The following is a 27,890-nucleotide window of genomic DNA, read 5'->3' on the forward strand; positions in this document are numbered from 1 at the left end:
CGTGGCCCAACCCTCGTTAGGGGGCGCGGCCAGATATGGCCCGCCTCGGGGCGGAATGAGCACGCAGAGACTCGCTGCAGCCCTACGCGGGAGTCCCGAGTGACGCTGTCGGGCAGCATGGCTCGAAAGCGCTGTGCAGGTGGAAGACGGCGGGGGCGCGGCCGGGAAGCCGAGGACAACAAAGCAGCCCGGCACGAGGAGAGCGAGGCGGGTGAGAGACCGAGTCTGCGGCAGTGCAAAGCGATGGTGGCGGAGGCTAGGGCGGGCGACGGGGCGGATCTGCGTCTGCAGCTCGGTTTCCACGGCCGGATGCGCGGCGCCCCAGGGCCTCCACAATCAGCCCTGACCCCACCGTAACCCCCAAGGGCCAAGTCCAGCCTCTTGGCAAGTGTTGAGGGCCTAGCGGGAAAGCGTCGCAATTTCCCGGTGGCTCAGAGACACCAAAACTAGGACCGAGGGAGACCTTGTAGTGCGAGAATCTCTTTCCAAGTTGCATCCACTGTAAGTCCGGCCCCAGGTTTGGGATGCGCTTCTTATCTTAGTCTTGAACAAAGTAAAAACTACAGTTTCTCCCTTAAACATATCCTTTCCCCAGTTGTCCCATCTCAATGAATCACCCCTTTACCCACCTATTAAAACCCTCCTTTTCTTAACTTCCAGTTCGTCGGCAAGTTCAGTTCCGCTTCGGAATCACCGAAATCTGTCCCCAATTCTCTTTATTCCATAGCTGGATATCCTGTCCATGTTGTGCTTCTGTTGAGTGGGTGAAGTTGCCTCTTTTCTGGCCTCCCCTCTGCATCGGGTCTCCATACAGCAGCCCGATGATGTAGAACAAGACCAAAACCTCATATTCCTCGGTCTTACTTCATGAACTTCTGTTCTCCATTTATAGCATCTACCTCACTTAGCATGTCTTCTTTTCAGATACTCTAATTTTGCCTTCCTCCCGTTTATTTTTTTTTTGACAAGTTTAAAACATGTATTTAAAATACAATTTATAAAATGCTTAATCTGCCGACTCAGGAGCCCGCGGTGGGGGTTAGGGTGGCCTCCCGTTTATTTTAAACAGCGGTCTTGGCCTGGAGTTCTGGATCTTTCCCTCTCAACCTGTTGATCACGGGGTTTACAGATGCTACCATGCCTGGCTCTTAGTGACCGCTTTTCTGTTCTTCAGATATACTGTTTATTTTTCTGGAGGCTTGGGCTTTGGTGTTTCTTTAGTAGAATGTTCTTCGTGACAGTTGCTGGGGCTAATTTCTTCTCTACTTGAGGTCTGAGACACTCCACTCCATGATCTTCTTAAAGTAGTCATGTCTAGTTACTCTCTACCACAGAATCACAGTTACTGCTCTGTCAGCCTCTATTCTAGAGAATGAGATCTCAGGGATCTTCATTTCTGATTGCTTGAGTAAAATGTGAGCGTCATAAAAACAAGGCTCATTTCCCTTCATATCCTATTTTGTTCTTCCTTTTGTTTTCATCCCTGAAAAAAAATTATTTTTTTACGCATATGGGTGTTTGCTTGCATACATGTCTGTGCAGCATGTGTGGCCTGTGCCTACAGAGGCTAGATCGATGAGGGTGTTGGATCCCCCAGAACTGGAGTTGCAAAAGGTTGTAAGCTGCCATTTAGATGTTGGAAATTAATGACTTCTCTTGGAGGGGCATCAAGTGCTTTTAACTGCTGAGCCATATCTTTTGTCCTGCAAGAACATTTTAAAATATGCAACTGCATGCTGGTAGAGAAAGGATGGCTAGACCTTCTAAAATAGCTAGATAGGAAAACTTGGCTAGTTTAGTGGCCCCCACATCCACCCCATGGCTCCTGCAACACTGGCATCGGATTAGGTACCGATTATAAATTCATCGTCTACTAGGAAATAATAGTATTTCCTAAACTTTAGAGGAGTTTGCTTTCTCCACTCTTAAGCTTCACCTTGTTCATGTACTCATTTAGGACATTTCTTGAGTATCTGCTATGTGGTATCCGCCACTCAGGTAGTTTCTACACAGATTTGAGGAGCATGCCTGGGCATGCAAATGAAGATGGGGTTTGGCTTCACTTGATAGTTGGGGATGAAGAAAATCATCACCCACCTTGTTGCTGAGCAGGCTCCTCGTCATGGTTTCTTTTTCTCTGTTAATGTCTTCATTGGAAAATTCATTAGTTTCTCTATGTATTCAGAGATTTCCAGCCACTGCTCTAAGTACTGGGAGTGTACTAGTAAAAAAAAAGAAGCAGGCAAGGGCCCTGCTATTAGGATGCTGATACTGTTTGGGGGAGGCAAATAAGGTTAACATAACAAGATTTAAACAGAAAGAAAAACAAGAAAAGTAAATTCACGTGGTGATGAGTAAATATAGTTGCTCTAATCAGACTGCCATGGGTCTGGGGAAGAGGCAGTATTGGTATCCAAGTACTGTCGTCGGTTACTGTTTGTGATTTTGAGCTCTTCATAGGAAGTCCGGTGGTGGTGGTGGTGGGAGGGTCCTGTGCAAAACAGGATGCTTAAAGACTCTTGGCTCGACACAATGTGAAGAGGTGAGTGGTGGAAATTGAGATGGCTGCAGGGCAGGTACTTCAACCTGAAGATAAAACTAAGGAATGTATTCATCCTAAAAGCCTTGGGAATGGGAAGCTAAGTCTCAGTAGCTAGATGAGAAAGCCACAGTGGTAAATCTCTTTTTTTTTTTTTGGTTTTTGGTTTTTTTCGAGACAGGGTTTTTCTGTAGCTTTGGAGCCTGTCCTGGAACTAGCTCTTATATAGACCAGGCTGGCCTCAAACTCACAGAGATCCACCTGCCTCTGCCTCTCAAGTGCTGGGATTAAAGGCGTGCGCCACCACTGCTCTACTGCCTCAGTGGTAATTCTTAAATAACATTGAGCTCAAGGAGACTGATTTGGTCTGCTAGATAACTTTTAATTTTGGAAACTATTCTGAAGATGTGTTGAGAGACTTCCCTACTCCCCTGCATCATGCAGACCATACACAGCAGAGAATACCAAAAGCCACCTGTTTCCGCCCTCTAGGGTTTACCACTGCAGATCCTCGCCATCTGTGCGTTTTCACACCCAGCCAAGACAACATTTCATGATGAATATCATGCTGTGTCTTTTTTCCTTTATCTTAAAAATGATTTAATTAAACCAGGCTTGGTGGTGCACCTTTAGTCCTAGCACTCAGGAGGGTCAGCAGACAGGTGGATTGAGAGAGAGAGAGAGAGAGAGCAAAAGCTACCGAGTACCAGTTTCAGCACTCTCTCAGGGTTCAGAATTGGACATCTATGACAAGTGAAGACTGGCATGGGAACGGGATCTGAGGGGTAGAATGAACTAACCGACTTAGGTACATTTTTCCTACATGTTTCTTTATTTCTTAGGGGAAGATGAAAGAAGCGAAAAAAAGCATGGGGCATAAGGGTAAAAAAGAGGTGATCTCCACAAAGCTTTCAGTTTCAGACAAGTTAACAATCCCATAGGCTGGGGGCTGGAGAGATGGCTCAGTGGTTAAGAGCATTGCCTGCTCTTCCAAAGGTCCTGAGTTCAATTCCCGGCAACCATATGGTAGCTCACAACCATCTGTAATGAGATCTGGTGCCCTCTTCTGGCCTGCAGACATACACACAGACAGAATATTGTATACATAATAAATAAAAAAAAGATTAAAAAAAACCAATCCCATAGGCTGTATGGTGTATCTGGCAAGGAGGCACCTTAAGTCAGAGGGGGAGGGAGGGATGGGAGTAGCTGTGGCTGTGGCTCTGACGTCCCCCTGCGACTGGGAACATAGCCTTGGCCGCTGTACTAACCTGCAGGCTTGATTTGCATAAGCGTCTTGCTGGCTAAGTTAAAAGGAATCTCTTCTGGGCTTTTGACTGCAGCAGAGTGCCCAGTTGGGAATTTTTCTCTTTGAAGCTAGGTTTAGCAACTCAGGCATTTTTCCTATATAAACAGTTAATTTCCTGGGTTATGATCCTATATTAGTTAAAACTAAAGTAAAGGGTAAATACAGAATATTAGTAGCCTGTTAAGTCAGAGCAGAAGACCAGTAGGTTACATCTTCTTCAGTCTGCTGTTAGAGCAGACATATTACCTCCTGTATGAGGCTCCTTTCTTATCAGTGATTACTGTCAATAAAATAAGTTTGTGGGGAAATATTTTTATGTAGTTTTTGGCTGTGAGAACAAGGACTTGACTGAATCCTTTTCACACCATGGCTTCATGGTGTGGGCGGAGGTATCCAGTTGCCCTACAGGAAAAGTCAGGTTTATACACTGCTGGGAGACTATAGAAGAGGGAAATGCCATAATTTCACAAGATTTTTACAAAATTGACAGTGACTTATCCAAAGGACAGATGTCCCCATAGCTGTGCAAAAACAGGCTAGTCCAAGTAGAGAGTGTGTATACACTTCTCGTGGATAGTCAATAGATCTGTCAGCTGTACATTTACTGTATAATACTTGTGGGCTCACCACATCCACCTTAACAACAACAAAAAGTTACATTTCATAGGGTGAGTTAATCATTTCATGGTAGGATATTCAGGGTATTTTGGTTTGATTTGGTTGGTTTAATTTTTGAGACAGGTTCTTGCTTTGTTGCCCTGGCTGGCCTATGACTTTTTGGCAATCTTCTTCCTCATTCTCTTAGTGTGTAGTAAGGAGGAGGAGGCTGCATCCTGGCCGCCTGGCTAGCTTGTACCTGGGCCGGCGGACTGCTTGGTGTCCCGGCCACCTCACTAGATTACACCCGAAATAATCACACAGAAATTGTATTAATTAAAACACTGCCTGGCCCATTAACTCAGAAGGGCCTCCTACACCATTAGTGCTTGGATCACAGGTAAATACCACCATGTTCCCCAGGATATTCAGAGTTTGGGGAAAATTTGATAACTATAAGTGTGCTGGATGGTTTTATATCAGATTGACACAAGCTAAGGTCATAAGAGAGGAGGGAACCTCGATTTAAAAAATGCCTCCATTAGATCCAGTTGTAGACAGAGCTGTAAGGAATTTTCTTAATTAATGATTGATGTGGGAGGACCCAGCCCACTGTGGTTGGTGTCTTCCCTGGCCAGTAGTCCTTCCATAAGAAAGCAAGCTGATCAAGCCATGGGGAGCAAGCTAGAAAGCAGCAACCCTTGATACCTCTGCATCAGCTCCTGGGTCTCCAGGTTTCTGCCCTGTTTGAGTTCCTGTCCTGACTTCCTTCCCTGACACACAGTGCTGGTGGAAGTGTTTCCCCGACTCCCCGAGTTGCTTTGGCAATGGCATTTGTCACAGAAATAGAAACAATAAGCATCATCGAATTCTATTCCCTTTACATCCTCCACTTTTCCAAACACAGAAGCAGCCTCTGTGCCTTTCAAAGGACAAGTTTGTTGGTGCCCAGAAACGGTTTACTCAGTGTTTTGTTCGTTATTGTGATCAACGTGTTTAAAACATGGACATTGCTGAGGCAGGAGAATCACCACAAGTTTTAAACCCTGTCTTTGAAATCTTAAAGAAAAAAAAAAAGGACAGAAGAATTAGTCATTTACCTAGCATAAAAACAAATATTTGTTTAGTGTGACTTTTAGTTGAATTAAATTACAATTCATGCAAAAATACATTTTCTGAGACTATGAATACATGCCCAGAGAGTCATCAGAACAGACCATGAATGACAGGAATTTGTTAATTTGATATTTCAGCTTAATTCTGCACTCCATTTTGGAGTCATTGTCGTCTTTTCTTTTTCCTCCTTTCTTTTTTCTTTTTCTTTCTTTTTTTTTTTTTTTTTGAGACAGGGTTTCTCTGTATAGCTCTGGCAGTCTTAGAACTCACTCTGTAGATGGCTTGCCTCAAACTCACAGAGATCCACCTGCTTCTGCCTCCTGGGTACAGGGATTAAAGGCATGTGCCACCACCACCTAGCCCCTTTTGGAGTCTTAATCAAAGCTAATTAATGTTACTTCCTAAAGTCCATTGAAGCAAATTTGTGGGAAGGCTTTGTTTCTCCTTTGGATTTGTTGATCATTTCAACCTGTAAAGTTAATACAGATATTTCAGAAATCAAAAACCTTTTGGTATCTGAACACCGGTAGGATACCAAGTAGTTTAAAAACGTCAGTCCTATTCCAACTCTCGAGTCTGCTGAGGCGGTTGGTATAGCAGCTCCATCTAGGTTACATTGCAATGTGCTTTGAGCAGAGTTTGGTTTCCAATATGGCAGGAACAGATTGGTAAAGTAAGGTGCAAAGAAGTTTGTGAACTGGAAGTGTCTCCCCTGAGAGTAGTAGATTCTACTAGGTCTTGGCAGGTGGTTGATGAGCAAGGTGTGGATTCCAGTATTTCTCCTTACATTTCCTTTGAGATTGGAATTCATAGCTTTAGTCATAGGGAGGTTGCTGTTTAGGAGAAGTAGAATACGAAAGTCTTCTGGTAGTATAGCTTGGCGGTGGCACTTCCCTCCCATACACGGGGCTCTGCATTTCAACTATGGTTTTTATTGTGACCATAGAGAAAGCTGAGCACTGTGTGCTGCCTCGACACAGGGTGGTGAATGAGATGGGTGACAGAGATATGGTGATGGGGACCCTTGCCCGTCGCACTGCCTCCCTCTCCCCAACCACCTCTTGCTCTGTGTTGTTACCTAGATGACTTTGAAGATGAGAAACAGAAACCCTCAAAGAAGTGCCTTGTCTCTAGAGTTTCTCAAGGAAAGAGGAAGAGAGGCTGTAGTCATCCAGGAGACCCCGGAAAGGGACCTGCAAAAAAGAAAGCAACCAAAGCCACTGCTAAATCTAAGAATCTGAAGGCTCCGAAGGAGGAAGCCCTCAGTGATGGAGACGACGATTTCAGGTGAGATAGCTAAGCATGGGGCGTTCCCATCAGAGAGTCGAGGATAATGGCAGTTGTCCTTCGCTCTCTGAGGGAATGGGGAAGAAGGAGGCTCTTTAAGCATTTCCAGAGAGAGCCAGACCAGCAGGAGCTGGAGATCTCAGTTTTCTGGTGAGTTCAGTGGCAGCTCACAGAGTGCTTTGTTTATTTCTGGTTACACAGCTAACTAATAGGACACTCAGGAACAGAATTCAGGGTTCCTGATTCTTGGCCCAGTGCTCTTTCAACTTCACAGATACTCAGCAGAGAGGCGAGAGACTTGCTGCCATCCCGGTTTTTGGCACTGGCAACTGCTGCCCAATTGGACTTTGAACCTTCACTGGCACATTCTTGTCCCTTGCTACCCTTAGTTTTGTTTATTTTATTTCTTCATAGTTTGGGTGATCAGACCCGAGGCCTCCTGTGTTGTAAGCAAGCACTAACCGCTGAGCTGTACTTCCAGGCCCTGTTCCCCTGTGTTGTGCTCTTGTTCTCCTCTACCTGGAGTCCTTTTATCCCTTCTGATGCTTGTCGGAGGCCATCAGCTCTAGTTTCCACAAGTTCTTGGTCTTTTCTGCTCTGTGTCCAACTGCTGCTGAAGAGTGTGGTATGTCTGCCAGATGACAGTTACATCAATCCCGTGACCCCTCTGATCTCAGCCAGAACTGTGAGCTTCATTTGTGTTCATAGAGCCTGTGGCATCTGGGGCTGGGCCTGTAGTTTGCCAAATGCTGAGTGCCTTTGTGGTAGATGAATATTCGTATTTTGGTATGAGGGACAGTGAACATGAGACTAGTTCATTATCCAGCCTTAGCAAGCTGAAGGGCAGATGAATAGAGGAAAACTGGGTAGGGTTCCTTTGCATCTAGATCAATCCAACCTGCTGTCCATGATGGGAGAACATTCCAGCAGAGGGCAGTAGTGGGCCAACAGAAGAGCAAGGGGAAGCAGACAGATTCTCCGTGGTTCATACACTTCCTGGTTTCCCCCCTCAGGTGTTGAATTCCATCTCTGGGGCTATTCACACAAAGATAGGTCAAGAGCTACCAAGAAACACTCTGGAGCCCCTTTTCTCTTACTTGAGGGTTGACTGCTCCAACCTGTAGTTTAGAAGTATTTCTACTGTTTGACATGAGAGAAATTTTGTTGCCGTGACATTGAGAAAAAGTAACAAACAAAACCAAAAATGTTATTGGAGCTCAAGATTGAGGTCATTTTAAATGCCTGTGCTAAAAAATCTTGGCTGTTTTTCCTCTTGATACCAAGTATCATAATGTTTACCCAGAACTGAGAAGGGATTTATACATGAATCTGCAGAAATATGTCAACATTCTAGCAACTGTTTACCTTGCATGCTGTCTAGCTAGCTGCTTATCTGCAATGGTTTCCCCTACTAGCAGCTCCCCAGCCTGATCCTGGTTATGGGTCCATGTGTGATCACACCTTACTTACCCTGTTTTGAGTTGTGCCAACTTCAGCGTCCTTGGGCTACATAACGGTAGAAAAGCATTCTCTGAGTTGGTTCACAGGCCGCTCTCTTCTTCTGGCCTCTAGCTATGTGCATGCGTGTACAGTTACCTCAGCTTTCTGAGACTCCTGTGACTGTGTGGCTTTAATTTTGCTGTCACCATTTCAAGGCACAGCATTTTTTCCCCATATGAATTGTGAGTGAATAAGTTCTGGATTTGTTTTAAAAACAGAGGTCTTGCTTTGTAGCAGAGTAACCTTATACTTGAGCTCTTTCCACCTCATAGCTTAGGACTCTGAGAGCTGGCTGTCCATCATCTTCATGGATATGATTGCAACAGTCAACAGGAGAAGAAATCCTGTAGATTCTGCATATGCTGGGTGTGACACCAGGATATGTGAGCCTTTACATCTTTGATCTGTACACAGGGAGTCTCCAGGTGACCTCAAGAAGGCAAAGAAACATCCAAAGAGAGAGGTGGTGGACAGAGACAGCGATGAAGATGAGGACAGTGAGGATGACTGGGAAGAGGTGGAAGGTAAAGTGTCTCTCTTGTTCTCCAAACTGTTGGAGTCTGTTTGTATTTGGAGCCAGTCACATGCTGCGATCTTGTTATTTTTCTTTGAAACAAAGATAAGAAATACAGTTGCAATCGGGATTTCTTCCAAATGACAAAATTCCTTGGGTTAGCAGGGAAGCTTGTGTTCTTTTCCTCTAGTGGCTTTGATAGGGGAACTAAACAGAGGAAATGCTGGAGGAAGCGTGCAGCTGGGAAGAGTTGCACAGTCCTGACCCCGCATAGCTGTGAGGGCAAACTCTTTGCTTGTCCAAGGCAGGTTTCTTTACTGGCAGCATTCTGTAAACTGTTTGCGACTGTGAATGGTGCCCAGTCAGACTGCAGGATTTGAGGAGGAAGTCTGCAGATGCCTGAGTCCCAAGTCCACACCATGAGATTGGTAGCTAATGTTAGGCCCTGCTTCCTTCTGTGGGCCATGCCCGCGCCCTCAGCATTTTATTTGGACAAGGCTCAGATTTGCCAAGAAATGAGACTAGTCTGCAAAACTAGTCCTTTATATTTAATGTGTCTTTCTCTCTGTAACTATTTGAAAATGAGTTTCGGAAGTCCTGTAGCATTCTTTTCCTAAGAAGATAGCACTGTCTTATCTGGCAGAGCAACCTCATCACACACAAAAACTGAAAAACAACCCTCAGTTGTTATAAAAACCTTTTCTAGCTCTGTTGTTTGATTTTTTTTGTAATCCAGGTCCAGATTAGAAATGAATTTGTAGTTTGTTTTGTTTTATTTTGTTTTAAATCTAAAGTTCTCCTACCATGTAATACCTTTATTAATTATTTCTGGTGCTGGAGATTAAACCTTTAGCAATACTAGGAAGGTGTTCTGCCACAGTACTACCACTCCTATCCCTGTTTGTTTTTGTTTTTAAGTGTGTGTGTGTGTGTGTGTGTGTGTGTGTGTGTGTGAGAGAGAGAGAGAGAGAGAGAGAGGGAGAGAGAGAGAGAGATGTGTGTGTGGAGATGTGTGTGTAGCTCAAAGGACAACTCTCACAAGTTCTTTTCTACTACCTTGTGGGATCCAGCCCAAAGTCAGGTCATCTGGGTGCATGCCATCTTGCCAGCCCCCGGCCCTTGTTGTTTTCAGGTGAGGTTTCTACTATTGAACTGGCTGTGCAGTCTGCTGGATTATAGATACATGCCACCATACTTACCACTTTTTCCTTCTTTCCTCTTTGGCTTTGTAGAGCAATGCCTGTTTTGAAAAGTTCTGACCTCTTTTTTAGAATATTCTACTTTTATCAGATAAACAATTGGGCATCTCAGGGGCTTACCTGTCTATTCCTGATTGTGTTTTTTTTTCCCCAGCAGAACCCTGATATTGTTCTATGTATTAGCTATTATTTACTTTAACTTATGTGTGTAAGTGTTTTGCCTGAATATATGTCTGTACACGATGTGCCTGCTGCTTGTGGAGACCAGAAGAGGATGTTGAATCCCCTGGAACTGGGATTACAGATGGTTTGAGCTACCATGTGGGTGCTGGGAATTGAGCCTAGGTCCTCTACAGTCAGTGCTCTAAACCACTGAGCCATCTCTTGGTACAGAAGAATTGTCTGTATTCTGTCAATCATGTTTTGAATAAACGCTGACTGGCCAGGCAGGAGGTATAGGAGGGAAAACCAGACAGGAAGTGGAAATGATGCAAGGAGAGCAGGAGAATTCTGGGGAGGAGGAAGCTGATTCCTCCCACTCCTGCCCAGATCACCGAAGCAGCAGGATGTGAGCTGCCCCAGCTGAAAAAGGTACTGAGCCACATGGCTAAAATAGATCAGAAAAATGGGCTAATCAAGATGTAAGAGTTAGCTAATAAGTAGCCTGACCTAATGGACCAATCAGCTTTATAACTTACGGAGTCCTCTATGTTATTTTCTCTGGGGCTAAACAGCTGGGGGGCCAGGCAGGACAGAAAACACAAACAAGCAGGCCCGGCCCCCTCATGTTACAATCTCTCCAGTCCCAATTATTATTACTAACTTTTAAAATTACTGTTGATAGAACTTACTGAACCTATGCTGGACATGGGAGAAAATTCTGCCACCTCACAGTCTGTCCTGCCTGTGAAGGCAGTGGAGATAGAAATTGAAACACCAGAGCAGGAGAAGGCACGTAAGAAAAGGTAGGCTGGGCCCTTCTTCTTTGCTCGTGTCCAGAAAGTAGACAGCAGATATATGGAGAAAGCCTTTGCATGTCAAGAGTGGTCTGAAGCCACAGGGGAGAGCCTGGGTGTCTGGGTGGGAGATGGAGGTGCATGGCTAGGACTGAGCATTTTGTTTATCTCTCAGTTTACCTGACCATCTGAGCAGGTTTGTAAATGAGAGGGCAGAGAGCTTAAGTGACAATCCAGGAGCCACTTAACCAGCGAGTGAAGGATCCAAGACCTGAATCCCTATTGGCTGACATGGTGCTCACACCTTCCCTACCACATACCACTACAAGAGTGAGATGGTGTCCACTGTGGAAGCAGCACCCACCTTTCCTAGGGTGCTCAGTTCCTCTGTAGCCTCTGATGACCTAGGAAAATGGAGCATACAAGCTAACTACTGAGGTCCACTATGATATTATTAAGCAGGGAGGAGGGAGACATTGTGTCTTTCAGGAAGTGCAAGGTTTTCCTGCAGATCAATGGGCCCCGGGTGGAAGATTTTGCAGAACAGTCATGTAAATGCCTTCTTTAATTTAGCATCAGTCTGGTAGTTTGAGGGGAAAGTCAGTTAGGATTCTGAAGGAAGGGAACTTGAGACCTGTGGGTAAGGCATAGCATGCTGGGAGGGGTTGGTAGATGGGCTGCACAATGTCCAAGAGTGGGTTTACAGATGGGAAATGCCACATTCAGGGGCTACCTAGTTTGCAGCAGTTTGCAGGTGGGAAGTGTTGCATCCAGCATGACTCCAGGGACAGACCAGACTGGGGCAAGAAAGAAATGAAGAAAAGACAGACACATGGACAGGAAGCTGGTTAGGTTGTCTAGAATATTGAACAGAGAAAGCTCAATTCTCCAAAAGCTCATTGTGTTTATTATATAGAGTTGAACAGGGAGGCAGGGTTATTACATAGAAATAAACAGGGTGGCAGGGTTTATAGTGTACAGCTGGATCAAGGGAGCAAGTTTAGGTCATCTCAGTAGGAGCAGTCTCTGTAGGGGAGCTGTCTTGAGGCTGTAAGCATGGTGGGGAGCTATGGTGGACATTTCCTGCATACACTATTAGCATCCCTAGGAACAGGGATGTTATGTAACACCCCAAGGAAAGTGAAGCCTTTGCCATTTCTTTGAGTCTCATGGGCAAGGGATGGCTTCGCCATTTTCCCATGAGTCTGGGGTATAGGATCCTTGACATGACCATGCTCATATCAGCAGTACACATTCACTCAGGACAGCACTCACTCAGGACTTCTCTCCCCATAGAGAAGGAGTAGATGGTGGCCGCTTGGTGATTTGACTGAATGGCACAGCCTTGTGTAGGGAACTGGGCGAGCGACTCCCATGCCATGGTGAGGAGTTGTGGTTTCCAGCTTCAGTCTTGGGTCTCTCACTGTGTTTCAGTGAGAAGATAAAGATGGAGCTTGAGACGTACCTGCGGAGGATGCTGAAGCGCTTCAATAAAGAAGTTCAGGAGAACATGCACAAGGTGATGGCGAGGAGGACCAGGAAGAGCTGGTCTAGAGGTGACAGGCCTGTGTGAAGTTAGGTGCCACCCTGGAGGCCAGGCTTACAGGAAGTGGAGAAGAAAGATGTGCTGAAGGCAGGAGGTGGAGAGTTTGTGTGGACATGGGAGAGAGTAGACAGCTTTACTGTCGTTGCAGTAGGTTGGTGAAGGGTGAGGTTGGAGGGTGGGAGTTACAGTGGGGTGCCCAGCAGCGGAGAGTGAGTGGAAAACGGAGAGTCATGCCTGGCCTCCAGCTGGTGCTCTGAGCAGTCTGTCTCCTACCCACTTTCCCTGCTGACCACACCACAGCAGACCCAGGTGATGGGACGCTCCACCTGGAAATCCTGTAGTGTGCCTGTGAACGGGGCTGCTGCTGAGAGGAAAAGTTATTATTTTGAACCGATGAATTCTTTGAGGGAGTGAGACACAAAGCCTTGGGATATGGCTGATGCCAGCCTTTGTGCTTGCTGTGTATAGAAGCACAGTCAGTGTTTCCTGTCCACAAAACATCTGCACTTGGCAGCAGTATCCCTGCTATCTTCAGCTCTCCCTCCATGCAGGCTCCTTCCGTCCCCTCCACAGGTTCACCTGCTGTGCCTGCTGGCCAGTGGCTTCTATCGAAATAACATCTGCCGTGAGCCAGATCTGCTAGCCATTGGCCTCTCTATCATCCCAACTCGCTTTATCAAGGTGCCACTTCAACACAGGGACACCATCTTCCTCTCAAATCTGGTGAAATGGTAAGGCCATCTACTGTTCTCCAGAGCTAGGATCTAGAGTTGGGTTTCTCTTGGACTGATTCAGGCCAGTTCTGTAGTGGTCAATTAGCATCAGAAAGGAGCATTAACATTGAGGAGAAGGAAGCATCGGGATGGCTCTTGCCCTGCAAGAGAATCTGGGCTTGCAGGAAACCCATATGCACTGTGTATGAGGAGTTCTAAAGCAGGGGAATGCAGGAAACAGGGTACTTCCCTCAGGTGGGCAGTCTGGAAAGGGTGTCCACATAGGTGGCAACTGAGTTGGGTCTTCAGTGGTGGTCAGCTTTAACTGGTTGGTCTGAGAAGAGCCAATACAGGTAGGTGAGTCTAAGAATCACTTGCTGTTGGTTTTGTTGGCTGTAAAAGACTAGAACTTTTCCTTCCTCTTGACGTTATATAAAGGAGTACTTGGTCTCTCCCCAGGTTCATTGGAACCTTCACAGTCAATGCGGACCTTTCAGCCAGTGAGCAGGACGGCCTGCAGACAACCTTGGAGAGGAGAATCGCCATTTATTCCGCGAGGGATGATGAGGAGTTGGTCTATGTAAGTGGCTCCTCTAGTGGCACTGCTCATTAACGGGAATGAAATATGGTGTTATCCTTGGAGGATGCCTATTTCCTGCACAGAGACTGGACTTTGCATTCACATACCTGGCCAAATACCTGGCTTCTTTAGACCCCCTGAGATTTGGCTTTGAAGAACTTAATATGTCAGGTACTGTTATTGTCATTGTCTTCTCTCTTCAGCCTCTTAGAGTTATGGGAAAGGTGAAGCAGGGGTTGCCTCAGGCTAAACAGCCTGTGTGGGGACACCTCTCAGCTAGTGGCAGATGCTAATTCATTCCAGTCCTATCTCCAAGGAACTGAGAAGCTGCCTTGGGTGCAGTGCTGCCAGCCAGACAATGCCTGGCCTTGCCTTTCCCTGTTTTAGGACACCCACTGCACTGAGTTGTTGAGTCCCTTAATTTCTTCCAGATTGTGGTGGTTTCTTAGTCTTTCTCTGTCTTTGGTGATCTTCACAATTTTGTAGGGAGATGCCAGGGATTAGAGCCAGGTCCTTGAGGGTGGCAAACTTGCTCTACCATTGAGCTGCTTCCTTCAGCTCTTGATGAGTTCAGATAGGGTCTCTTATGTAGCTCAAGCTGGCCCAGAGTCATGACTTCTGCCTTAACCTTCTGAGTGTTGGGGTTAGGTATGTGTGCCACCACCACATGACTGCTGCTTTACACATTGCTTTTTAAAAATCCAGATGAAGGAAGTCACAGGTAATAGCTTTTCCATGGTCACATGGCTTCTGAGACAGCCTTCCTTCTTATTTCTGGTCTTGACGTGTGACTCTCACCAGGTGTTGTAGTAACTGATGAGAGCGGTCAGGAACTAGTGTGAGGGTCTAGGGAGACCTCGCTGCCATGTAGTATCACGGTCACCACAAGGCTTATCTCTGAGGGAGCAGTTCCCAGCCTCACAGGTCAATAACTCAGAGCTGTGGCCTCCAGGTAAAAAATTCAGTGTGGAGAATGGAACACAGAAAGCAAATGTGTGACCTGGCGACATTTGTATTAGCATGTTTCCTTCCCTGACTATTTCATTTTATTTTCTTTTAATCACACCAATCAATAGGCCAATCAAAAGATGGGTAAGGGGGAAGAGACTCTGACAACCTGTAGCAGTGATAGGTGCTGTCAAGTATACAGAGTCTTTATGTTTACAGGCAGTCCTTGGGAAAATGTGGTGACCTTTCCTGTGAGCTGAGTCTCTGCAGTGTCATTTACAACAGTGTCCTGGACTGGGGTGGTTCCCCCTTCTCCTGTCCAAGCAGCAGAGCGCGTTGGCTTCATTACACTATCTGTTACATCCTCTCTTGTCATCGTAGATATTTCTTCTGATTCTTCGGGCTCTGCAGCTGCTCACCCGACTGGTGTTGTCTCTACAGCCCATTCCACTGAAGCCATCTGTAGCAAAGGTGAGGTCCTTGGGGCATCTAGAGAAAGGAAGAGTGAGGAAATCACGCATTTAAAAGAAAATTGGCCAGTATCATTTTTTTATTATAGTTAGCTTACATTTATGTGTATATCATGATACCTGTGGAGGTCAGAGGACAACTTGTGGAAGTTGGTCCTTTTCTTCCACTGTGTGGAGTCCCAGGGATTGAACTTGGGTTGTCAGTTTTGGCAACAGCTGCCTTTACCCACTGAGCTATCTTGCCAGCCTAACGATGTCATATTTTTAAGAGTTGGTATTCTTACAGCCTGGACTCCTTTGAGCCTGCTTTGCGCTCCCCTGTGTTAGGGGAGATGGACACACAAGTGGGTGTTTAGCAGCCGGAGCTTGGTGTGCACTGAATCATCTGGGAGAGTACTGGTTTCTGAGCTCTTGTTTCTAGCCTGTGAACCGAGTGGAGAGTCACCCATCCTCATTAGCAGAGTGGAGGGCTGAGGAGTGAAGGACTCTGCCTTTTGAAATATGTGAGGAAGGATGTCAGTGCTGCCCAACTTGGATGTCATGTCATCTGAGCCTGAGACTGATTATCATGAGTTAGCTAAATTATGGAACAAATAAGACAGAGAATGGCAAAATTAATGTATCTCTCCCTCCTTTTCTCTTCCCCACTCTGTTTGTTGAGAGAAAGTCTCATGTAGCTCATATTTGCCTCAGACTCACTACATGTAGTTGAGGATGACTTTGAACTGATCATCCTGCCTCCACCTCGCAAGTACTGGACTTACAGGCACACAACAGCATGATGCCCAGGAATACCAAGGTTTGTTACTATTTCAGGGGAAGAAATTGTCCGTGGAAACGTTGTTAGAGAGTCCTGGAGGCTCTTCAGAAACGTCCAGTAAAGTTCCAGAAAGCCACAACACACCCAAGACCAGCAAAAGAATCAAACAAGAGGAAACCTTTTCTGAGGACAGTGACAGGGCAGATGCTGGACGGAAGAGAAGCAAGGCCACTGCAGGCAGCAGTCTGCAGAGAAAGCCCTCCTGCAGTGAGGAAGAGGAAGCCAAGCAGAAAACCCAGAGCCGTGCGCACACCCGGGCACGGCGGGTGACCGCCAAGGTGTCTTACAAAGAGGAGAGTGGGAGTGAAGAGGCAGGCAGTGGCTCTGATTTCGAACTCTCCAGCGGAGAAGGCCAGCATTCCTCTGATGAGGATGGTGAGCCCGGCCCACAGAAGCAGAAGAGAGCCCCGGTTTCTCAGAGGTCAAAGGCCAGGTCTAAGAGTGCCTCCAAGACACAGTGTGGATCACCAAGCTTTCCAGCAGCATCTTCAAGCTCTTCAGGCAGTAAGAGAGGCAAGAAGGTTTCCAGTGGTGGCGAAGAGACAGGAGATAGGAAAGCTACTGGTGTAGACCAGTGGCTGGAGGTGTTCTGTGAACCACAGGCAAAGTGGGTGTGTGTGGACTGTGTGCACGGTGTGGTGGACCAACCTTTGACCTGTTACAGATATGCCACCAAACCCACCACCTATGTTATAGGCATTGACAGTGATGGCTGGGTCCGAGATGTCACTCAGAGGTATGACCCAGCCTGGATGACGTTAACCCGCAAGTGCCGGGTTGATGCTGAGTGGTGGACTGAGACCTTGAGACCCTATCAGAGCCCACTTATGGAGAGGGAGAAGAAGGAAGACCAGGAGGTAAGACTCTGGCTGCTCAGGCTCAACATTGGGCAACAATCAAACTGCACTTTTCTGCTCATAACTACACCCAGCAGTACGTTGATATTTTAGTGTGGTTTAGTTATATATTTCTGAATACATTTATATTAGCCATAGAAATATGCACTTTTCTGTTTGATTATATCTAATTATCACACCAACATTTTTGACTTGCACATCCCCATCACAGTCTTTATCATAGTCTATCCTTGAATGCAGGAACTCAAGCAGGAGTAGAGACAAGAACAGTGGAGGAAAGCTGCTTGCTGACTTGCTCTCCATGCTCATGCTGCTGTGATAGTGTTGCCACAGTTTTATTGGAAAAAGGCTTCAAGAGCCAGGTGGTCAAGTGCTAGGCTTTGAACCCAGGGTTGTGTGAAGTCTGTGTCTTTACTTATTACCTTTAGTAATTTGGAGGTTGAAGGTACTTAACAAGCTCTGTGGTCCCACTGAGGGAGACAGAATAATTCATCCTGGTGTGGCCAGACCTCTTCCATGTGCATGCATAGCTCACAAATACACCTCACACAAATACAACATGTCTCCTGGGAAGGGAGGGACCTGGAACACAGAACGCTCTGTAGCCAACCAAGAAGTCAGGCAAGGCAGAAGTAGAGACTTCTAAAATGTAACACAGCTGTGTCAAGAATGAAACCTGGCAGCAAGGAAAGGGTCGTTTGTGTACAACAGTCCCGTGTTGGGTGGAACTCTGCATTTCTGCATGAGAACTTGCCCACGTTGGCCAGAGGTTAATTTGCATCCACTCAGGATAGGAAGAGCATGTGGTTGTATAGCATTCGTTGCCTTAGGGGGTACTCTGCAGCCCATATGGAGTCGCCTGTTTCGTGGCGACAGGCTAAGTGGGAATCCTGCAGGTAGCATTGTCAAGATGCCCAATCAGCTGTCTCCACCTTAGTTGCTCCATGGTGTTCTAGTTAGCTTTCTGTTGCCACGATAAAACACTGACCAAAACCAACGTGGGGAGAAAAGGGTTTATTTGGTTTATATGCCCTTATCACTGTCCATCCTTGAGGGCAGAAACTTTAGCAGTGCCAGTCTGTAGGAGCTCCTTGGTGTTTTGAAGGGATGCCGAGAGAAAGCTTAGGCCAGCTTGGGAAACAGCGTTTGCTTCAAAGCAGTGGAATTTCCTACTAATAACCAGAATTCTGAATGAAGTACAAGACTTGTGTGGATCTCAGAAAAGCTGCATGGTGGTTGCTGTAAAACTTTCGAGCCTGCTTTTGCTATAAAATGATGATGTCACTGAGGTCAGGCCTTATGGTAGTGTGGGCTTGGTCTGCTAAGGCTTAAGGTGTCTAAGGATTGGAGACAGATGCCTTTCTGATGCTGGTACACATTACGGCCACAGTGCCTGGCAATGTCACCAAGTCACTGATGGGTCTGGAATGTTTGTTGTCAGAATGGGTTCATGTATAGCAGCCCATTCATACCCTCTTCTCTGTCTAGGAGCATGCTCACCACTGTCCTTTTGGCCTTTGCAGTTTCGGGCGAAGCACCTGGACGAGCCTTTGCCCACTTCCATTGGCACATATAAGAACCACCCTCTATATGCCCTGAAGCGCCACCTCTTGAAATTCCAGGCCATCTACCCCGAGACAGCTGCAGTCCTTGGGTATTGTCGTGGAGAAGCTGTCTACTCCAGGTGTGTGAAGCATCCTCCTTGTCCTGGTGGCCTGGGACAGCACCTATTGCATAGGCTCCTCCTTTAATAGTATTCGCAGGAGGGAGCCGTGGTACGTGTGTACTGTGAAGAAGAAATTAGAACTCACAAATCAAAGTATGTAGTGAAAGACTAAGAGCAATAAGCTGTGAGGGAAATTATGTAAATGTGGGACAGTTAAAATACAAGACCATAAAAAGTGTTCCTCTTCTCTAATACATCAAAGCAGAGAAAAGAAGGAGTTGAGGGCACACTCACAGGCATGCCAAACCCTGTCTGTAATAAACAAGCTGGGAGGTGGATACTGGTGGTGGCCACAGAACGGTGAGTGTGCCTGGTGCTGCTGAACTTTGTCCTCAAGAGTGGCTGAAAAGTGCTCTGCGTATGCTTGTATACTGCAAGCAAGAGAAGCCACCAAAAAGTCTATAAATAAAAACAAATGTATGTTATTTACAAAGTGAGAAACAGAAGAAAGATAGAATTTAGAACTGAGGGAGAAAAATAGAAACCGATTTTGAGCAGTAGCAGTAGAAAACAACGAAAGAAGGGATTTTTGAAAACATTGACGTGTAAGGACCAAAGCATAGAGGCTGCTAATTTAAATAATGGGAAACAGGAGGCACAGGAAAGATGTAGAGACCCAGCATGACGGGGAGTCCTCTGATGGGGAACAGGTCCTGCTTTGAGCCCTGTTCAGTGGTCACACCAGACTTTTACCCTTGAGTCATCTTGCTGGCTTCTCCTTCCCTAAAACTGAAGTGTATTCCCTGCCCGAGAGGCCACATTTTGTTTATTTATAGTGGATGCTCAGGCCCCTCCTTTTGGCTGTTGGGAGCTATGCTGCTGTGTGTTAGTTGAGTCCATGCTTTACATACCACAGAAATTTGTGGGGGGTGATGACTGAACTGTTTCCTCAGTGGCCACAGCATTCACCTCCCCCGCCCCCAGCAGTATACAGTGGTGCCAGTCACTGCCCTTACCAAAAGTTACTGGTAATAGCCATTCCAATGGTTGGAAGCTGCCATTCAATCTGAGAGTGCTGTGTGCACTTCCAGGCTGTGTTTCTTAGTAGTATTTACAGGGCACCCATCAGCCTCTCTGCCTGCTGCTTCTCTGAAGTCCTTTGGGTGGTCAAAGATGATCTGACTCCATCTTTGGAGCCTCTACCCTAACAGAGAATGCTACCTCAGCAGCAGCCCCATGGAGGTAGAGGATGAGCTGCTTGTCCCGGCTGATCAGAAGGCTGCTGAGGCTCAGGAAGGTGGAAAGGGACTGCAGTGGGCCTGAGTTGATTCCCTCGGTTGAGTCCCTGTGCTGTGCTGGGCTGCACTGGCTGCAGGTTTGATAAACAGCAGTAGAAAGCACATGAACAAAGCCCAGGCTGTGGGGCAGGTTCCTGATGTCTGCAGACTCGATGCAAGCAGAAGAGGTGCTGGGCATGTCTGTTGAAGAAGGCTTGGCAGTGGAGGACTGTAGGCCTGTGATATGACTCTGAGCTCGGGATGGTGAAACCAGGGCGACTCTGCCCTGAGCACAGGCCCTGAGACATTTGTTGCTTGCATGTGCATCTTCCTCCACCACAGTCTGTTCGCTCCTTCAGGCAGTTTCCTATAGTCCTCTACTGAGTTGACCACAACATTCAATGTCCCCATGTTGTTGAGCTGTGGTCAGGCCCTCAGCAGTTACTCCTTGGTGAGTGCTGCCACCTGTTCATGCTGGCTTTCACCTCGTCCTACAGGACACAGAGAGAACTCGAACCATAGGCTTTGGATGGCAGTCCTGGGAAAAGGGCACCAAAGAGCTAGGTACAAAAAACCTCAGGAAGAAAGCTCCAGCTGGGTAAGGGTCGCAGGTGGGCACTGGCAGTCTGAGGGTGAGGCTTTTTGCACTGTGTGGTGCAGGAAGGGCCTGCTCCAGGTGAGAGATGAAGCCTGGGAGGAGAATTAGCAAGGCTGTGCCCACATCAACTAAATATAGGCTCAGGTGAGGCCCAGAGAGGTCCTTCATCCATACAGTGTGCACTGAGTGTGTCCTTTGCCTTCCCTTAGGGATTGTGTGCATACTCTGCACTCCAGGGATACATGGCTGAAGCAAGCAAGAGTGGTGCGGCTTGGAGAAGTGCCCTACAAGGTAACAGTGTGTCGCCTGCAGGGAGAGAGATCTTGCTGGCAGCAAGAGTTGGGAGGAGAGGTAATGAGGGAGCACTGCTGGATAGGCGTGCCCAGCCAGAAAGGCCGCCAGAAATAGCCTTTTCTTTGCCTTCAGCAGGGTTTGAGGAGATAAGCATTTAAGTTATTTATTAATAAGGCATATACAGGAAATAGGTTTTCCAAGTAAGAACTTTAGGCCAGAAAGTAGCTCGGAGACTCATGCTATTGAAGGCCAGCAGGTTAGAACTGGGCTGCTGGGTTACTTTTAAGGTACACCCCCTGCTTCTTGGAGAAACCTATTAACCTGGTTGCCCTGCATGACAGTTTACCAAGCATTTTGCTTATATGTGATCTGTTGCATTCCAGTGACCCCAGGAATCAATACCACAATGCCAGTTTTACAAATGAAAAAGTGAGATTTCAGACAGGATATGACTTGCCAGTAGGCCTTGCAGTTAGTAACATCCTGGACTCAGCAGGACTCACAGGACCTGTTCTTAGCCTTGACTCTGACTCTATAATATCTTCAGGTCAGTTGTCTGTGAGGGCCATGCACTCAGCAAGGTGTTACAGCCATTTCTCTGGACATTGGCTCAATCACAATGGCAGAGCACAGTGGCCATTATATGCCCATTAACTGCTCTTTGTCAGATGGCAGCAGAGCCCTGGTGGACCCTCAGCTTGGTGGGAAGGGGTGGCAGGTTTCAATAGTGGCTGCTGCCAGCAGTGACTTGAGTGCATAGAGCTGGTCTGCTCGACCCAGAGGCCTGCTGGGATCTGCCTTTGGCCTTCTCCCTCCCAGACTAGTGCTATCCAGTGGAATCACAGTAAAAGTCACACTTTTACAGTTTTTAGTAGTCAAAGCTGGGCATGGTGGCACACACCTTTAACCCCAGAACCTGGGAGGCAAAGGCAGATGGATTTCTATCAGTTCGAGGCCAGCTTGGTCTTCAAAGTGAATTTCAGGACAGCCAGTGCTGTTACAATTTTTAGTATCCGTATAAGAACCACAAAAAGTATTTAAATATATTAAAAATAGCATTTCAATGTGTTTTAAGTATATAAATATATAAAAATATCTGAGATAGTTTTTTGTTTTGTTTTGTTTTGTTTTGTTTTAAGACAGGGTTTCTCTGTAGCTTTGGAACCTGTTCTGGAATTAACTCTTGCAGACCAGGCTGGCCTCGAACTCTCAGAGATCCGCCTGCCTCTGCTGGGATTAAAGGCATGCGCCACCACTGCCCAGCTCAAGATATTTAAATTTTATATTGTCCTTACTTGTAATTCTGTGTGTAATCCAGTATCTCAGTTCCGACTAGTCCCTTCATTAGTCATGTAACAGAATGACCCCAGATTTCTCCCTTTGCTCTGATCTCCATTATCCTGACTCCTGCCTCAGTGTCTCTTTCTTGAGTAACAACAGTCAAGCCGTCTTCCTAGATCAAATGCATTCCCTGTGTTACTGCTCTGTGGACACAGTGCCCTTTGTGACAAACCTGCCCTAGCTGCCCATCAGTTCAGTCAGTGGCCTCACGTGGTGCATGGTTGATGCTGTAGCATCTGTCTCCTCCCTTTTAGACCATACTCAGACCCCAGATGAAGCTGTTCTCCCTGCCCTGGGGTCCTCAACCCCCTTCTTTCCAGCTGTGTTCTGATCAGCTTTGCTGTGGTCTGCTCCCATTCTACCCTGGATTCCTCACACCTCCCATACAGCCTGAGCTCTGTCAGCAAGCTCTGCTTCTTCCCCATCTGTGCAACCATTGCTGTCATGGCACATAAGAGATGCCCACTGACCTCACTGAACACTGCTAGATGAACAGTGCCTAGTGTGCTTTCTGATGCTGTGGTAAATACCATGATCAAAAGCAGGTTGCGAGAGGGAACAGCTTATTTGGCCTGCACTTCCATAACACAGTCCGTCATCAAGGGAACAAGGCAGGAACCATGGAGGAGCTCTCCTCACTTGCTCGGCTAGCTTTCTTACATAGCCAGACCCACCTGTCCGGGTATGGTGCACACACAGTAGGCTGGGCCCTCTCACATCAGTCATTAATCAAGACAATCTCAGACGGCCGAGGGCGAGTCTGATCAAGGTAATTCTAAAGTTGCCTCTAATTCGTGTCAAGTTAAAGTAAAAACCTAACCAGAGCGAACAGCTACTTTAGGAGACTGAGAACCAAAAGTCCGCCAAGTCCCCCAGGAGTGGCTAAGAGGTTATACCTAGGGAATTAGGCTTGCACGGGGTGTACAAAATGTCGCTTGGACCATGCCAAACCCGAGTGCCTCCTTTGGTGGGCACTTCATCCAAAGAGTGGTTTTTTTCAAAGGTGTTTTTTGTTTTGTTTTGTTTTTGAATTTTTGTTGTTGTTTTCCTAGACAGGGTTTCTCTGTGTAGCATGAGCTATCCTGGAGCTCTCTCTGTAGACCAGGCTGACCTCAAACTCAGATTCACCTGCCTCTGCCTCCTGAGTGTGGAGATTAAAGGCGTGCACTACCAGTGCCTGGCCGGTTTTCTCAAAGGTTTTTAAAAGGAAAAGAATTAAAGGATGAGAGAGGCCACATGTAACCCTTTACAGCAAAACTTGCTGACGTGATCCCTACACTAGAACAGCCTATGTGTCCAGACTCAGGAGCTGATCCTTAGCTCATGGCCTGTGCTGCTCTTGTCTGTTATGTAACTTCTGTTTGCCACTTCTCTCCTTTCACCCCTTACCTCCCTAGGAAGACTCTAGGTCCTGGCTGCTAGGCGTTGTTGTGCACTGGGGTCCTGAGTAGACACTGCTTTCCACAGGTGACACTAGGGTAGATAGCTGTTGATCACTCTACAGAGAGCAGGGAGTTATCTGGGTTAGATCCTGGCTCTTGTCACCTATAAGACATGGTACTTTAAGTTAGTCTCTTCATCTCTAAGGCCACCTTTTCACTGTGATGGAAATCAGAACTTAGGACCAGACTTAAAAGCCTTCATGAGCTGTGCTTCAGGCGTATCGCTTGTGCCTGTGTTGCACATCTGGGAAACTGAGAGACGAGTGAGTGGGCTGACCTCTTAAGCACGGAGGTCAGGCATGATGGCACTCCTGTAATCCCAGACTCAGGCGGAGGCAGGAGGATGAGGAGCTGGAGACCAGCCTGGGCTACAGAGTGAAGTTCTGTTTCAGCCTCCCCTCCCTGAAGGAAAGAGGCAGCCCTGAAAACATGTAGTGCCCTGAAGGAACTGGCTAGTGAAGGCAACTTCTCCCTGATCGACAGCACTCAGTGCCTGGTGTGGACTGAGTGCCCAGAGCAGAAAGCCTTTCTTACAACCTGGCTGTTTCCTCTGGAGTAGATGGTGAAAGGCTTCTCCAACCGTGCCCGGAAAGCCCGGCTTTCGGAGCCCCAGCTACATGACTACAATGACTTGGCTCTCTTTGGTCACTGGCAGACAGAGGAATATCAGCCCCCTGTGGCCGTAGATGGGAAGGTAAGGACAACTCTGGGGGTCCAGAATAGGCTGCTCTGTTTCCGTCCAGCTACTTCCTGGCATGCCCATCTCTGCAGGTGCCGCGGAATGAGTTTGGGAACGTGTATCTCTTCCTGCCCAGCATGATGCCTATCGGCTGTGTCCAGATGCACCTGCCCAACCTGCACCGTGTGGCCCGCAAGCTGGGCATCGACTGCGTGCAGGCCATCACTGGCTTCGATTTCCACGGAGGCTACTGCCATCCAGTGTGCGTGAGGGGCCTTTGGTGGCAAGTGGGAGGCTGAGGCTGGTGGCACATGTTTTCCAGATTTGGCTCTGGGTTTAAAGTCAGCATTATTCTCTAATCAGTCCCAGCTTCTAACAGGAAGCAGCAGACCCAGTGCCATGAGTGTCCCAGTAGTGTAGACTGAAGCACTGCCCCCTAGTGGTGGTCCCACGCTGGGGACCAAACCATGATCAGCCTCCGTAGGTCCTGAGCTCACCTGTGTAAAGTGGGGACTAGGGTTGAGGACTCTTTAGTACTTAGGCAAGGGCTGTGGAGGAAGAGGTACAGGTTCTCACAAGTCTGCTCCTGTATGGGTGTCATTTGTCACTGGCTGGCCAGGAATGTTCATTAGGGCCCCAAGTGCTCAGAAAGGGCCACTGGCTTCTGGACAAGGGAGGAGGAAGGGCAGAGTAGGTGGCAGCTGAGGGAGCTCATCTGTGTTACTGTCCTCACAGAACTGATGGCTACGTTGTCTGTGAGGAATTTCGAGATGTGCTGCTGACTGCTTGGGAGAATGAACAGGCCATCATTGAAAAGAAGGAGAAGGAGGTGAGTGGTGTGGGTAGGGCCTTGGAGGAGAATGGCAGGGTCCAGCTGAGCGCCTGCCCAGGCCACTCGTGCATCCCGGAAGGTGGGAAAGTCTGTGTTAGCTCTTCTGGTGCTCGGACATAGTGGAGGGCATCATCGGGGTGCATGCTGGGTGAAACAGCTCCTCCCACACTCCATGTCCACTCTCCTGTCCCCTACTTGCCTGCTCAGGGACTGTGAGCCCTGACTTGGAAGGCCCAGGTCCTAGACCTGATCGCTGCCTTCCAGTCAGTGATGATTATAAAAGACTTTACTTACTAAATCTGACTTGTTGGTTTGGAAGCAAGACTTGTGATGGGAGACCGTTTTCCTTTTTTCGTGTGTGTGGTGTGTGCACGTGTGTATCTGCATGCTGTGTGTGAGGGCCCCATGTTAATATCTAGAATCCTCCTCGGTCATTCTTTCACCTTACTCGCTAAGGAAGAGTAGGCTCGCTGGTAGCAGACAGCTTGTCCTGGGGATCCTGTGTCCACCCTCTGAGCTGGAGTTACGGGCAGGCCCGCCCATAACACAGCATTTATGTGAGTTCTAGGGACCCAAACTCTATCCTTACATTTGTGCAGCCAGTGTTTCAACCACTGGGCGTCTCCCCAGGCAGGAAGACTCCCCAGGCTGAATTGCATAGACAGATGTCAGAATGTCAGGCTCTGCCTTAACATTTCTCAGATGATGCCATGGCTTCACCTTCCTCCCTTTATTTCTGCCTGCAGAAAAAGGAGAAGCGGGCACTGGGGAACTGGAAGCTGCTGGTCAGAGGACTGCTCATCAGAGAGAGGCTGCAACTCCGATATGGGGCCAAGGTCAGCGGGGGGCCTTTGTAGACAAAGCAGTCTGGTTACCACTCAGTCACTGGCCCAGATTCTGTGACGTCACAGTATAGGTGGCTGTATATTAGGAAGCCTGCCTGTCTCTAGCTGCTCCTGTGTCCTGCTGACATGGACGTCTGTGCTGGGTCTAGTTTGCTGCAGAGCCCCATGTAGGCAGTTCAGGTGTGTTGGGCCTTCTATGTCTGCACTTCTTGGCTTCCAGGATTCCTAGTACTGTGACCAGCTTCGGGCCTGCACACTCCACACACCTGCAGTCCTTGTCTACAGTGCTGGGTTGGGGGAGGGCTCTCATCTCCATACAGGTAGAACCTAGAGCAGTTGTCTGATGGGTACTAAGGCAGACTCATCAGGCCATGCTCTAAATGTTCTTTCCTTTATGATCTGTCTCCCTTCCCATTGCCTGCTTGCCTGCTGAAGACACTTTAGTCATGTGTTCACTTGAGTCCTGTTATGGACCCTTCATCTGGCTTGTTCTCACTGACTCCTGGCCACCCACACACTGCCTTCCTTTCTATCCAGGACTCCCCCCGCTAACCTAGTCAGCCTCCAGGTACCACCTCAGATCCCTTAGTGCTGAAGGGTGGGCCTAAGCACTGAGTGGTTGGAAATAGCATGCATGTGTGTCAGGGTGATGCGACACGCACAGCAGCAGCTGTTTGTCACCGCCTGGGCACCCTCTTTCCACCTGCGGTTCTCACTTAAGCCCCTGGCTCGGGTGAGCTCCTAGGCTGAGGAAGGCCAGTAAGGCAGCCTGGGCCCTCCCAGCACCACCCACACCCTGTCTTCCCAGGGGCCCAGACTCAAGACTGGATTCTTCTGGGGGAACTTGGCTGCCTTTTAAAGTCAGCTAACCATTTACTGTGGCCCCTCCACTGTCTTCCCCCCAGAGCGAGGCGGTAGTTCCCCACGGAAGTGCGGGTGGTGGACTCTCTTCTGATGAAGAGGAAGGGACCAGCTCACAAGCAGAAACAGCCAGAGTTCTGGCTGCCTCCTGGCCACAAAACCGAGAGGCTAAAGAAGAGCCGAAGCCTGAGTACCGTAAGATGACCCGGAAGAGGCGGGCGGCAGAGGCTTCCCATCTCTTCCCATTTGAGAAGCTGTAGCGAGTGTTCTCCAGGCCAGGTGGCAGTTCTTGTCTGCTGAGAAAGGCAGACAGCTGCTGATGGCCTGGGGACCACAGGCCAGGTGGAAGTCATGCTGCAGATCGGTCTGATGCCAGCCCAGCCACATTCCGTGAGGTGGTGCTGGAAGCTGCCTAGAACCCACTCTTGAATTTGGAACACTTTCCTGGGGGATACTTTCTGACCCTGGACCTTGGTATTCCCATCTTTGGAAATGTGAGTTTGTTTTGGAGAGTCTTATCTGTTGCCCCACCTGGCTTCAAATTCAAAATCCCCCTGCCTTAAACAGGGCTGATACTACAGGCACGTGGCACCATGCCTTGCCTGATTTTTTTACTTTTGCTTTTTAAATAGAAATCACTGGGAAATTCTGGGTATGGGAGTATTGAGGACACACCCTTCTTTAATGCTGTTCATACCTGGGATGCTTTGCTCTCCTCTCCTGCAGGCCCAGGGCATTTACTTTTTATGCTTACTTTTCCCAAGTCTGGTTTCCAATACTGCCTGGTGCTCTTTTGTCAGAGGGGCAGGCCATCTCTTGTCAAGACATTTTGGGATTGATTTTACAGTGGCAGAAGACAAGAACAATGAGCTAAAATCAAGAAAGGGAAAGCAAAGGGATTATGAAAACGTTAGTAAAAGATTAGACTACATTTTATTCAGTTCTGGATACATTTACTTAGCTGGTATATGCTCTACTCAGGAGAAAAAGCCCTTTTAATAAAATCTTGACAGAAAATAAAGCATTTACCTAAACGCACTTGGCTGTGCATTTCTTTCAAGTTTTAACCAGCTAAGAGGATCCAGGTAACAGAGACTTGTGTGT

At 47.5% G+C, this 27,890-nt stretch overlaps 1 protein-coding gene across 1 annotated transcript; it reads left to right on the forward strand.

Moving 5' to 3' along the window:
* Window positions 1-47: 47 nt before the first annotated feature.
* Xpc (XPC complex subunit, DNA damage recognition and repair factor) lies at window positions 48-27,824 on the forward strand. Its single transcript, XM_048438371.3, has 16 exons — window positions 48-211; window positions 6,644-6,848; window positions 8,763-8,872; window positions 10,906-11,026; window positions 12,452-12,536; window positions 13,137-13,294; window positions 13,736-13,856; window positions 15,186-15,275; window positions 16,091-16,951; window positions 18,475-18,635; window positions 20,702-20,783; window positions 24,129-24,263; window positions 24,341-24,510; window positions 24,984-25,077; window positions 25,827-25,916; window positions 26,831-27,824. The coding sequence occupies exons 1-16, from the start codon at window positions 118-120 to the stop codon at window positions 27,044-27,046; spliced, it is 2,793 nt and encodes a 930-aa protein (XP_048294328.3). The 5' UTR covers window positions 48-117; the 3' UTR covers window positions 27,047-27,824.
* The last annotated feature ends 66 nt before the right edge of the window (window positions 27,825-27,890 follow it).

Source organism: Myodes glareolus, chromosome 3 (genome assembly GCF_982192425.1).
Source record: "Myodes glareolus chromosome 3, mMyoGla1.1, whole genome shotgun sequence".
NCBI classification, from domain to species: Eukaryota; Metazoa; Chordata; class Mammalia; order Rodentia; family Cricetidae; genus Myodes; species Myodes glareolus.

What these genes read in the sequence shown, in the direction of transcription:
- Xpc (XM_048438371.3), top strand. Translation starts at nt 118, where the DNA reads ATGGCTCGAAAGCGCTGTGCAGGTGGAAGACGGCGGGGGCGCGGCCGG. An exon ending in GAGAAGGCACGTAAGAAAAG is followed by an intron (nt 11,027 to 12,451) that starts GTAGGCTGGGCC and finishes ACTGTGTTTCAG; the next exon opens with TGAGAAGATAAAGATGGAGC. An exon ending in CTGTGGCCGTAGATGGGAAG is followed by an intron (nt 24,264 to 24,340) that starts GTAAGGACAACT and finishes CCATCTCTGCAG; the next exon opens with GTGCCGCGGAATGAGTTTGG.